At 36.5% G+C, this 13,811-nt stretch overlaps 1 protein-coding gene across 5 annotated transcripts in view; it reads right to left on the reverse strand.

Annotated features, from left to right (window-relative positions):
* SEMA5A (semaphorin 5A) overlaps positions 1 to 13,811 on the reverse strand; it is a 350,500-nt gene that overhangs the window by 107,508 nt on the left and 229,181 nt on the right. For all 5 annotated transcript variants that reach the window (XM_027789946.2, XM_055799844.1, XM_027789947.2 and 2 more), the window contains exon 12: positions 1,734 to 1,941. In XM_027789946.2, the coding sequence (XP_027645747.1) occupies positions 1,734 to 1,941 (208 nt within the window). The remainder of the gene's footprint in view (positions 1 to 1,733; positions 1,942 to 13,811) is intronic.

Here is a 13,811-nt window from a genome sequence, read left to right on the forward strand (position 1 = left end):
ACACAGGATACCAGCCTGATCTCTCTTTCTGAAACAAAAATATCTGCTCAGGGAAACATGTTCAATGTCTTGTACAACCAGAACAGCATAATCATATCATAGTCAGGAAAACAGAGAAGCACAGGAATATGTCATTAGAGTTTTTCCTTCTTCAGATGTACATACATGCACACATATACCTCTCCCAATATAATCCTTCACTTCATTAAAAGAAGAAGAAGAAAAAAAAAAAAAGGGCTACAGGACCACCACACATTCTGTTTCAACTGACTAAACCAAAGAAAGATAAAACTTTGTCTTATGTTGGCCCCTAAATCAACAAAAAGTTTGAGGCAGAGACTTGCCTATATACAACTTTTCCTTAAAGCTCTGCAGGACTTCCAATGGGGCTTCCAGTGCTCTCTCACTTCTGTTTTAGTACAAAATGCCTATAATACGCAACATAAGACAGCATGAGCAAAAAGGGCTGATGAGGAGCTGTAATGAGGAGAGTACTCCCCTTCCCCGGTCTACTCCAGTTTTCCAGGGCACAGCTTTTCTTTCAGTCTTTTCCTGAATTCAGTAGCCTTTCCCTGTTCTCCTGCATGGCACCAATCCCCACCTAGACCTTGGTCCCTCGGAAAAGTCCTTCCACTGTTTCTGAGCCACAGATTTACACCTGCATCCTGCAGTCACCTCCCTTCTGTGACTGTATGCGTGTCCCTCTGACAGCCAGAAATGTCTCCCCCTGCAAATGGTCACTGCCTTTCACAGGAGGTACAATCTCTGTGTCTGCCACGCAAATAACGTCTCCATGACCCTGAGTGTAGCAGCCAAGAAAGGCAGCTGGCAGCCTTCCTACCTCCTCTAATAGCCCAGCTTTTCACATGAATGTATATCAAACAAGCTGAAGGCAAAACAAGCTGAAAAACAACCAAATGCATCTGTCACAGTTCTCAAAAAGCTCATCACACTGGTTCAGAGTCTATCTGATGCAAAACATAACAACTGTACTGAACTAGTGGAACCACACATATCAAAGGGAACATATCACTAATTAGAGGAAATTAATAATCTCTAATAGCATATGATTTGCAACCCAGAAGTACTTTTAGATAACATATAGAAAAAAATGTATGCTGAATTTTAAATTACTTAACTACTATAATACAGTCTAAACCCAAGTGATAATTTGTAAGTTATTTTCCTTGCTTGATTGAACAACTGTTAGCTGCATAACACTTTCACCTAGTAGAATATTTACACTTATTATGGTTTCCTGATCCAGCACTACCTTTAATAGCCACTTTTCCAACTAGTCTTAACTCTGAGTTCATCCAATCCAGTTTTCTTTCTGAACCCACAGAGATATTTATTCAGTTATAATACAGCTTAAAAAACCCCCCAACTTAAATTTGTTCACACTTCAAGCTTTAAAATTTATTAAACCAGCAGCTACATTAAACATTATCAGATACCTGTTTTCTACATGAACCAGTTCTTACTATTTCATTTCACAATGCAGAATCTTTATGACACTTAAATAACAATATAAATCCTTGAGTCTCATCTAGTCACACCAAGTTATTACTAGCATTCAGAGACATTTCTGATAAACAGTGTATATGGAAAGCCATTACTGGGAGCGGTAATTAATTTGGATTCATACCTACAGTCATTTTTCTTTCCCATTTGTCTGCACCCCCCTGCACACATTTTTCTCCAATCAAATCAAACTAGTTGATTCTTCATACCTGTATGTTTTGTAGAAGAGACATCTCTTCAGGGGGACCTTAATCACATGTTCCTGAAGGCCCACAAAAAGGACACTCTGGCTGTGCAGGATCTGAAGGCTCCTGATGGGCTCTCGCTGACTTTTCGGCAAAAGTTCAATTTCCTCCAGCAGGCAGCTGCTTGAAGTCTGGTTCTTTGGGGCGAGTACTTTCTTAATAGTGCCATAGTCTGCAAAGGCAAGAGAAAAATGAGTTACTAAAAATCATACTAGCAATGCTACCTACTTGGTGTCATTCAGTGAACAAATCTTTGTCCCATGACGGATGTTTTCAATGAAGCCTCAGAATGTGGGAGTACTTTGACTGGAGTTTCCTAAATTGTTTTGAATACAGTGAAAAGGACTTAGAAAGAACTTGAAAACAGCCATTGAAGTTTTCTATGTGATGTAATACAGTAAAAAATTATTTTGTTAGTCCAGAACAGACTTCACAGCAGTAGTCATTAGAAAACCAGCTTTCAAATCTGGCTATTATAAATGCACATTCACAGCAAGGGTTACTGATTTCAGTTTACCAGATTGTATTACACTTTACTATGTTTAAAGCAGTTTAGAAAGCAATAAAATCGAGCATTGCCCCAATCTGTTTTAAAATTCTCTGTGTTAAAAAACTGTGGGGTTTAGCTTGGTATTGCAATCATTTAATAAAGCACATATGCAGGAATATCTGCAGGTCGTAGTTGAGTCTAGGTGAATATAACAATAAAATGAGCCTGCGACCCTTCTTCTTACTTATGTAGATTTTGACCTGTGAAAAATCATGTTTTAGCATTTGCTCTTCACTTCCATTCTTATTGTGCTTTCTAAGCAAAGACAGTTAAGCATCACAAACCAGTGTCGGATGACAGGTGAGATTTCTGATTCACTCATGCAAAGTTTTTAAATAATTTAAAAATATCAAAGAACATTGTTCCAAACACAAAGGACCACGTTCTCACACTGATAAATATTTTAGATAGTTGTCTGACCAAAACTGCATTATGCAATATTCTATGTGCCAGACATAGTAAATGTTAAAGATCCAGCACTGCAAACACACATAGCAAGATCAGCTCTTCACTTCTGTGAAGTGTTGAAAAACTGCAAAGTCTTTTGTGAGTCAGTAATTATTATAAGACAAATGTTTGGGATGCTGTGTTCTGCAGCCCAGTAAGTAGATTTTTGCTGTCACCAGCACAAGGCCAGCGGTTTGGTGGGCAGCTGGCAGTGCAGGCTCCCAGGACGTGTCTAGCCCTGCCTTGGCAAGGGCTGGTTTTAGCCGTGGCAGCGATCGCCTGGTGGCCACGTGCCTGTGGCCTCCCTGCGTTGGCTTTGCTTTGGCAATGGCTGGGGCAGGGGCTGGCACCCCTGACTGGTCACTGTGGGGCAAACAGCCCCCCTGGGGTAGCTAGGCTTGGGGGGGGGGGGGGGCGCAGCCTGCAGCTCCCAACCTTTGCCTGGGAAGTGGTGAGGAACAGCAAGCAAGCAACCTTGTGAAAATACAAAAAAGTAGCCTTAAGATGGCTCCAAAACCGAATAGGAGGTGAAGAACCTAAGATGCTAATTACTGTTAAAGTCTTCTAGCCCTTCCTGAAGGAAGACTGAATAGTCAGTCTTCAGACCTGGAGAAGTACTGGAAGGGGAAGCATAACACCAAATAATAGAGGGAGTTAATAGGAAGTTTATGAATAAGATTTTAAGCATATTATTAACAAAAAAATATTAGATAATACGGACTTAATTTTATCAGACAGTCAAAACTAATTACATGAACCATAAATGCTTAGCTCAGTATATAAAGTGCATTCCCCTTTGTCCATAACAAGATTTTGAGTGTAACAAATCATGTCTGTGTGTTATAGTCTTCTGAATGGCCTCTCAATTCTTGACATAACCACTTCATATAACTGTTCACATTTCCCTCCTTTCTTGGTATAAACAAGCTTGTCAGGATTTACTGTATGTAAGGATATTTGCTAGAAAAAACCTTTCACTAAAAGACAGTTTTAATTTTCATTAAAATTTAATTAAAAACAATTCTAATTTGACTACTGCTTTTTTCCCAAAGAATCTAAAGCAGAGTCAGATTAAAAAATTAATTAAACCTTTGCCATGAGTCAGTTATGTCTCAAAATTAAGCCACAACCAGCTCAACTAAAGAATGTAACAGGCAGTGTTTCCACTGGTGATTGCTGGATGCAAAATCTCAATTATAATTACAGCAAGTTTCAAGGTCAAAATATGGTCTGAGAAGTTCCCCCAAAAAAGAAGTGACTGTGTTAGTTAGTCACTGAGTAAAAAACCAAATGATTTTTTTGGGGCAAAGAAGTTGAAAAAATGTACTAAGAGGAAGAAAAGAAGCAGTGAGATAATTTTACAAATGTAAATGAATTCTTGTAACTTCATAGATCAGTTAGTACAACTCTATATCACTTGCATAGCTGGCAGCCAACAGATTCAGTAAGATTCATGATTTATTGTGTTTGGTTTGCCATCTCTTTCCTGCATGAGACAAAAATCAGGTATGCATTCAGCACATGCGTCTTGTAAAGACATATTTCTTCCTGCCACTGTGCTGGCTCTGGCATCCACAGACTAAGTCACTTGCTGTCACCTCCCTCAAGAGAAGAAAGAAGAAAAAAACATGACTGGAGGCCTCCTTCCCCTATGCCTACATACACATTCAATTTAGAAGTGCAGCTTTGGACAAGAAAATATGATCAAACCCAAATATTTCATGTTTCTTTTCTCCTCATTAAATTTGCTTATTGTAGAGGTCAGAATTACAGGGTTTTTTATGTTCAGGCCTATGGCCTGGAGAATATGACCCTAGAAAAAAAAACCTAGAGAAAACCCTAGAAAGAAAAAAAAAACATTCTCACTTTGAGAACGGCAGCATTAATGCCTTCCCCAGGACAGCTGCCATTGCTCTTATTCTTCTTTCTTATCTTGGCACACGTTGTCCATTCCTCCCATTTCCTTTTGCTTGCCTTCAGCATCTAACAAACCATTCCTTTCCTATTTGCTAAGAGGATCAGCACTCATACAGAAATGTCAAAAGTCATAAATGACTGTGCTTTAAGTGAAGAAGCAGCGCCACATATCCCACAGATTATCAGGAAGAAACTACTCTTCACAGCAGCAATGTGGTTCATATGCAAGTCCAGTAAAAGGGAATAATATGTTATCTGAGATCTACCTCCACCTGAGTAAACTCTCCTGCTTCTGACCTTCTATAACCTATCTTCTCTGCTTTAAATTCCTCCTGCCTATGATTTTGATTTTGCATGGATCACCTGGAACACTAAGCCAGGGTGAGGATCTGTTCTGTTTTCAGTCTACGGGTTAGAGACAGACACAGACTGAATTGGCAGCTGTATTCATCAGACTACGGTACATAACAAGGATAGGTAGCTATCAACCTCCTCAAACCATACTAGTATGTAATACCAGCTATACCAGGCTTCCTTACGTTGGAAAATCATAGCCATTATGTTAGTGCTTTCAAAACCAAGGTGCTTTGCTCCAGCATTTCCAATTCTATGACAATGTGTGCAAAATTACATATCCAGCCTCCAGCAAAGATTGCAGATCTCCTAAAGAACTTGTAACAGTCCCGTTCTCAAAAGTGTTGTCTGTTCAGCCATTTTCACACAACAGTTGTAACGCAAAATAAAGAGAGTAGTAGGGAAAGAAATGAGTCTTGAATATGGCTCTGGGGCATGTAGGTTTTCATACCTGTCAAAATCTTTCCAGTGAATATTTACTTTATAATCAAACTAACTGTCCACTTCTGCCAAGAAATAGCTAAGAAGAACAGTAAACACAGACACTCCTAATGGATGTAACTTTATTGCCATGGACACAGGGAAGTTCCAGTTTCATCACAAATGTCAAGGCTGAGTCCAACAGCTATTTAAGAACTTGAATGAATGGCATATTTGCATCCTGAGCGTAAGCAACACATGCTGGAATAGATCCAGGCACCTGACAGCCTTGGTTTAAGAAGTATATGCAGGCGTAGTAAAAGATAATAACACTAGCCAGAATGAGTAAATAATGTTCTTTGTTAATTCCTACCACAATATTTTTAAAGAGACTTTAAAAAAGTTAAAAAACCAGCAACTGAACCATAGAAATCTAATCACTGTGAATAAAGATGAAGAGGGAAAAAAAATCTAGTTTAAATATTACTGTGTAATGCATAGGAGACTAAGAAGAACTGAATGGAAAACCTGAGACGGAGTTCTAGAGAACAAGCTTGGAGGCAACAGAGTCTGCAATGAACAAAATGATAATGGGGCAAAATCAAAATATGATCTCTAAAACTGAAAAGCAAAGTTTAAGATGTAAGTGTATAAAGCATAGCTGGCAATAGAGAACACTGTAGCATGGTTGAAATCATTATAAAATCTATGGTGACACCTGCAAAGGAAAACAGCAAATGAACACAACAAAGAAACAGCAGATGCAAAAAACCAATAAACCTGTAACTTCTTGTTTCTTAACAGAAATAAGAACACTCGAAGAAATTTTGCAATTTCTCCACAAAATATTGTTTAGAAAAGTAAGATGTCTTAAGTAAATGAAAGAATATGGTCAATATGGAGGAAAGGGGCAGTTAACGCAAGACACAGAAAATGGAAGCTAAAGCTATATTCAGTACTTCAAGTGACATTTGTAATTGAACTTGAATAAGGTACCTCCTATGGAAGAAATACACTACTTTACATGTATCATAATATGTGAAAACAGACTCACTGACACCCTTAACAATCTGTCCACATCATCATCATCATCATAGTCAGGTGGCTTTTTTGTTTTAAAGTTTAAATTAATAGATGGATATTTGGGAGAATACATTTTAAATTCTAGCTGAAATAGATACAAATTACAAATGTTTTTAAGGAGCGTAATTTGAAATAGACTTTGAAAAATTATATTCAGTATGTTGGTTTTGTCCATTATATGCTTTTTTTGCATATTATTTGTTGTATAAAAACTATTTTTCCAGTCGGAAAATAAAAGCATTCAGACAGTACTAAGGCTATTCAAATTAAATAAAAAAAAATCGGTTAATTTTAAATTTCCTGTAAATATTATCCATATGTGTATATAAACAGTGTTGACATTCATTGTATAACATTTGTACTAATAAGCATAGAAAGAGAAAATTCTGGCACCAAGGTTGCCCTCAAGGCGGAGGGCTTTCAGAAGAGCAAATTGAAAAGCCAGATGTAAAATGGATGTACAGAATGTGTAATAGTACAAAATCAACGGAAAGGCAAGGTGATTGATAAACTTCCTGTCACTGCGAAAAAATCTATCATCAGTATTTGCTCTCCTCCACTGCAGGAACTGAAAGCAAGCCCTACCGCACAGGAAAACGTGCATTTGGTTAACGGCAGAAAATTATTCCAATGACAGAAAGTATTAGGTTGCGTAAGGGCTTAAGTGCGCTGTACAGAGAAAAAAGACACAGGAATGGCTAATGCAGCAGCTGGTTGAGCCTACAAAGGGAAACCCCAGGACTTATGATTTAGCAATCCGTGTAATTTAAGAAAAAATGCATATGGTGCACAGAATATGAGAGGATTTAAAGCCTGCTCTTTTTTGCCCTTCCTAAAAATAACTTTAAAATTAGTTAAATCATCAGTAGAATATGGATAATTAAAGCCTTTGCTATAATCTGTTTTCCCATATGGGAGTGGGGTACAATTTGGTTTAAAGCAAGGGCATATTTAGTAGATAAGATAATATAACCATTCTCTGTGACTTAATTTATCTTTTACCTCCAGGTTTCTGAGGTATGTATTTACACTTGATTTACAGGAATAGTTTTTTAATCACACCACAGCCTAAAGGACAAGTGAAAGACTGAGCTTTAACCCTTCTGCTTTAAAAACTAAAGATATTTTGTGGATAAATACAGTACTTCTACAGTGTACAGAAAACAAAAATAATATAGTTTGTTTTTTAAAATTCCCACCTTAATTTATAGAGTTTTATTTTAAGTATCTTTACATTTTTAAATGTATATTCATTACTTCATTGGAGAAAAAGTGAACATCAAAATGAATACAGATTTCTGATGCTTTATCAAGACATAAATTTAAATTTTTTTGAATTTTTATTTTTAGAGCTGTTTTACAAGTTCATAGTCTGTCTCTCCATTTGAAATCAAACCTCTGTTTGAACAATCTGGTCAGTGTGCTATTTAACTTGCTTTTTTTTTTCTCTACCTTTAACATATTTCATGGTATAATGAAATATATATGATGTGATTTTTCTACAAGTTTCAGTCAAAATGGAGGTTAAAAAACTGAACATGTTCTGTTTTTCAGCATTGATTGAGAATAAAAACTCAGATAAGCTTATGAATAATTTCAACAATAAACTACTGTGACTGCCTTACTATTACAGCTCATTATCATCATGTTTATAATACGACAATAGGGGATATTAACAGAAATACAAATATGGGGCACATTTATTAGATCAGAAAGGCAATTATGTAACTGTATAACAAAGGCTTTAACAAATACTGTATCTGGAAATAAAAAAAAATAAAAATGTTGCATTTCCCCAAGAAATGTTGTAAATTGTTCTGCTCTGTTAATATGGAGACTTATTTTTAAACCCTAAATAGGCTAAACGAAATGTTGGTTATCCTCCTTGACATCATTTACTCCCAGGGAATAGGAAAGCATAAGCTCTGCCTTATTCAGGTACTTTAGCTTTCCTTACTCCATCATAGGACACTGCTGGAGAAAAAAGTATGCAAGCAACCTGAAAAACTCACAAATCATTGCTCATGAACATTTAATTAAATTTCAGTAAACTAACTGAAGCAACAGTAATCCATGTAACAAACTTGCTCGTATAGAAGCTAGTATTAATATCACTGAAAGTCTGGAACGAAAATAAATACTAATTGGTTTCTGTCACCTGCAGAAAATAAACGTAAACCACCAAGAAGTAAGCCCTAACTTAAGTTCTTAGATTAGCTTAGATTTTTTATGGTTGCAAAACTGCAAAACAACTAAAAATCTGTATAAGCTACCAAGTGAGCTGTATTTTTAGCCTAAATCATTATAGCACCAGCAATGTATCAAAAGAAATCGGACTTTATAAGTAGAAAAAGAAATATTAGAGCTAAAAAAAAAGCTACATTTTGGGCTTGAAGAATCCTGCACCTTGTTCATGTGAGACCTTAGCCCAAAGTAGTGAATATGTTTGGTCTTGGAGGTTTTGGCCCCATGTGAAGTAAATATAAAACCAGGTCCTTTCTAGTTCTAGGTCTACTCCAGAAAGAAAGAACAGGGTGAGTGTGTTTTTTATGATCCCAGATTTTAAACCAACTCATCTCCCTCCATGCCCAATTTCAAAGGGATTTGGATTTCAGAGACTATTTATTTCTGTCATTGCTAGAGAGTAACAATAATCTAAGAATCCTTAGCCATATAACAGCACAGAATTTTACAGCGTAAAACCTTTTATGAAAGTCCAGGCACAAACACATTTATTGTTGGCCTGCTGGTATGTTTAGTAGAAAGAGAGAAGTTAACAAAAATTAGCAGGCAAGCAAAGGCTCCTAAATTTCAGGAAAACCATCTTCCACAACGAATCAATCAAATTTCCTGCCTCCTGTCAAACTATACACAGTTCATAGCAAGACATTCAGATGTCTGGTGTCTTGACAGAAAGAAAAAAGTATTAAAAAGGTACATATGTAATTTTAATATATTTTAATAAAAGCTACCTTTAAATTATATACAAACAGTTATTCAACACAGCGTTTGGTGTATTAATGATTTCAAAGCACAGAATAGTTGGCTAACTATCACGCTTACAAAATAGGAAAGGTTTGGCTCTTTCTCTGAAGAGAGCTTTGGAAGCAGAAAAAGAAAAATGTAGCAAAAACCTACATTAAAATATTCTTCTCTGTGTAAGACCCCTAGTATTTTTGCAATCTGGTCTGATTTTGGTTTTCAGTTCTTGGATGTCAAAACAGTAGTTTTGGAGGATAAGTCTATAAAAAGCAAGCACGCATAGTATTTTAGATTTACCTTCCCTATCTTTGGCTCTGACTCTATTCCCTCTTTCCTATTATATTTCAAATAAATATTGATGTGCTTCCTTACAGTATTGGAAATTAATTTGAATGAAAGCTGAAATGAGATGCATTGCTGTTAATGCCTGTCAACAGAGGTATGATGGCCCGCTACAGGTCCCCAGATTTTTATGCAGGAGAGACAATTTAACTCATTTGGCAGCTATTAAGAATCTGAAAGGTGCAATTTTAGCCACAACCTACTTGCATGCCTTCTGGAATGATTAGCAAGTTCCTTAATGCCCTAGTGGCTAATCCAAAAGACATTCAGTTGTACCTCTGCAACTAGAGGAGTTTGTCATGGCTGTATGTCAAAACTTAATATACATTTATTTTATGAAGGGAATATTTATGGGCTATACTTTGTACACAAGAATTAGAACTATTGACGCAAAGATTCTTTTGAATAAAAGCGCTGATCTAGACACTAGTTACTCCAAAATAAGGAGATTTATTCAAAGCCATGTGTCTGGTAGGACAGAAAGAACATGCACATTATTGAAAAACTGAGCCCAACAATTACTGAAGAACAAACTCACTCCCATCCTCACCCACAGCCTGCCCACACCCCATCCCCTCCCCCAAAAAAATTTAATTTCCATTTCAAATACAATAATTCTGGAATGTATCCATCAATGGAAATCAGGACAACCACCACCTTAATCCTCTCTTTATTGTTTTCAAGAGAAAAATTTTTATATATCTTGTATTCTTTAGAACACTTTTAACCCTTGTAGACTTAATTCCTGTCTGTTAAAATATCTCAAAAGCATCAAGAACTTACTCAACTTGTAGTTAAATCAGCAAAAACTTATTCCAGTAACTACCATATAAAGCGTTAAACACCTGCTTTAATACAGAAAATATCTACTGATCCTTAAAGTACAACACATAAATTGGTACAATGAAAGTTTCCATTAGCAGGGTTTCCTATGACTCAAAAAGGTATTATACTTTAGAAAATATTGCCATTTGTGTCCCAGCCCTCAGTGGCCATTTCATGCCTTGAATTGGAATTTAAATGTAGCTACAGTCAGACTCATTCAAAAACATGTCAAATAGAGAATTCAACTTGTAAAAGGAAATTCGATTAATTTGAGACTAAAATGCAAAGCAACAGGCAGCTAAACAAAAGCAGCATGCCTTTTTTCGAAAGTCTATATCTACAAACTTCATGCTGCTAATTCTTAAAACTAAAATCTCTTTTTTTCTGCTTTCCCCTTGATCTTTTCTAGAAGTTTAAGCAAAACCCCATACTAAATAACAAAACACATGCTGAATTATGTGTTTCAGCCTCCACATCAATTACGTCTGTTTCCTTCACAAAGGAAATCAAACTAAATCATTTTTTCTCATCTTGTTAGACTGAATCTCATATACACTAGTGGCAAATTTTTACCCTCCCTAGATCTAAATCACATGTTCCTTCCTGACTAACAAAAGAAAAAAAGTAATTTCATCAATCTCAAAATGTATGTATTTTTCATGAAACATGCTCATTGGGACACCTTCATTTATTACTTCTGTTCTCAGTCTTAGGAGAGATTTTCAGCTTGCCAAAGGTGTAACTGAGAGAAATAAGATATAAGTTCATAAAATTTCTTCTGCTTTTGAGGAGATGAATCTATCCATAACAGTTCATGCACACAACTTAGTTACTCAACTAACTTAAAAGTAAGTATCTTTAAGTCAGATGGATCTATAGAATACCTATAAGAAAAGCTATAGCAGCTACAGTTCCTTAACAGGCTACAGCTGATAAAAAACCCACTTAATAACATTTCAACATGTGGTTCATAACTTTTATTAACATAAAGCATTAGCTATTTAAAGACGTTACGAAGTGGTATATTTTAACAGTCTTTTATTTGCAATCTCATTTAACCAGTTTTCAATGATAAAAGTTGTAATAAAGAAATTTCTCTTATGAATCAGTTTTGAGACTTGTGAGATCTGGGTTCAATTGCCAGCTTTCTCTCTCTTCAGACTTCATGGGTGAAGCTGGTGTTCAGAACAGTAATACCATCTAAAGTAAGAAAAATAATTAAAACGCAAAACTTCACTTTTCGAAAACGTTTTATGTAACTGTAACAATATCTTAGTATAGATACTTTGACAGGTACCTTTCCCTGCTGAAGATTTAAAACTTCTTTTGTTATGCTGTTTTCTTGCACATTGACTTGATTTGCTGACAAATTCTAAACCAGTTTATATATTATTCTCCAATGTATAGGATACAGCTGAACTAAAGACAGAGAAGTCTCAGCAGCAGCCAAGAAAAACAACAAATGTGATTTTTCTGATGTGATCTTATGCCTTGCAAGCAATAGGTGCCTTCCATGTCCTTACGAAATTTCAGGGAACTTACTGCTTAATTAAAAAGGCACTGGAAAAATATTTTATTAGTCTTTGCAGCAGGGAGCAAGGCATCATCTCTCCAGATGAATTCTCTACCTATTTGGCTTTTGAGTTGCTGTGCTCCTACATGTGCAGGCCAGATGAACTGTGTGCTTTGCATGCAGATTAAAATACTGTCAGTGAGTGGATCTGGGAGGGCTCCTCCCCGCTCACAGGCAGCTCCTTCTATCCTGGATCAAGCACTCAACAAGAAAGTGGAAGAGATGGCTTTGAACTCTGGAGTCTGAGAGGAATTAAACCTCAGCTTCACATACCCCATATGAGTGTCCCTACCGTATCAGCATGCAGAGATAATCCCGTGAAAGTGCATCAGATTCACTCAAGGCACAGCTACTTGACCATGTCCCTGTACCATGGACCACCATTTATATCCCCTTCATATAGTTATATTAAAATGTGAGAAACAATACTTTAGATAGTAATGTTGGTTTTAAAAATGCTGCTTAAGCAGAGAGGATATGGTTGAAACTACAGCATAAAATCTTTAGAGGCTTTAATGAGCTGGGGAACAGAAACTTGTTTCTCAGGACTTGGTGAACAGGTGACTACAAGAATTTCAAGTTTAGATATAATACCTCACACTCTTTTTCTTCCTTATGGAGGTATCAGGAAATCTCAGGTAGGCAATGCAGACAGACACAGTTCATAACAACATCACGCACAAAGTCCTTGATCTTGTCAAGCAACAATCTCATTTTGAATTTGTATTTAATTTACTAAAGTAGTAGAGTAGATAATAAACATAGATATTAATCACAAGATGAAATGGTTCTTATGATTTAAGGCTTCATATCTGACACAGAGTAGCAGTGAAGAATGCCACACTGTACACAAAAGATAAAATTACTGTTGAATACAGGCCCTGGATCCCTGCCAGTCTCCCAAAGTGGAGATGTATTAACTCTGATTGGATCTGACTGGAAAGGGAGTGCTTACTGCTCCTATTATTTTTTATTGCCTTCCTTCGTGCCACCACAATAATAAATACATTGTACTATCTAACGCATGCTATGAATATGACAGCATTTTCCCACTGAATAAATTTTCCAGTGCCTAGATTAAAGAAGCACTTACATGTCCAAGTGGAGAAAACTACTCCTCGGATACTAATCCACAATAAACATTGCCTGATTTCTTAACTGAGTCATATGTAGCTGTTTTCATTGGAAATGTCAAAAAGGCAACTGGTTACTGTACAGATCCAGAAGCATCACAAACCTGGCTGACTAGAATGTTTCAGGGACTACCCCCTATTCCAATTCATTTGCAGTTTGCTTAGTACATGCCCCTATGCCTCAGTCCCTAGATGAGCCAAATCCTGTACATAGATTCAGTACAAATCCAGTATGATATGCATGGAAATTCAGCAGCAATTTCAGCATAAAGCACAGCTTTTGTTCAGAAATACAGAAGGAAAGACATGACGCTGATTTCTTTCTAATCTGAAGTAAATTAGGAAGTAAATGGACAAGAGAAAGAAGCAAAGTTGGGGTCAGAGACATGAACCTGAAAGCCTCTCACCGAAAGATG

Source organism: Falco peregrinus, chromosome 3 (genome assembly GCF_023634155.1).
Source record: "Falco peregrinus isolate bFalPer1 chromosome 3, bFalPer1.pri, whole genome shotgun sequence".
In the NCBI taxonomy this organism is placed as follows: domain Eukaryota; kingdom Metazoa; phylum Chordata; class Aves; order Falconiformes; family Falconidae; genus Falco; species Falco peregrinus.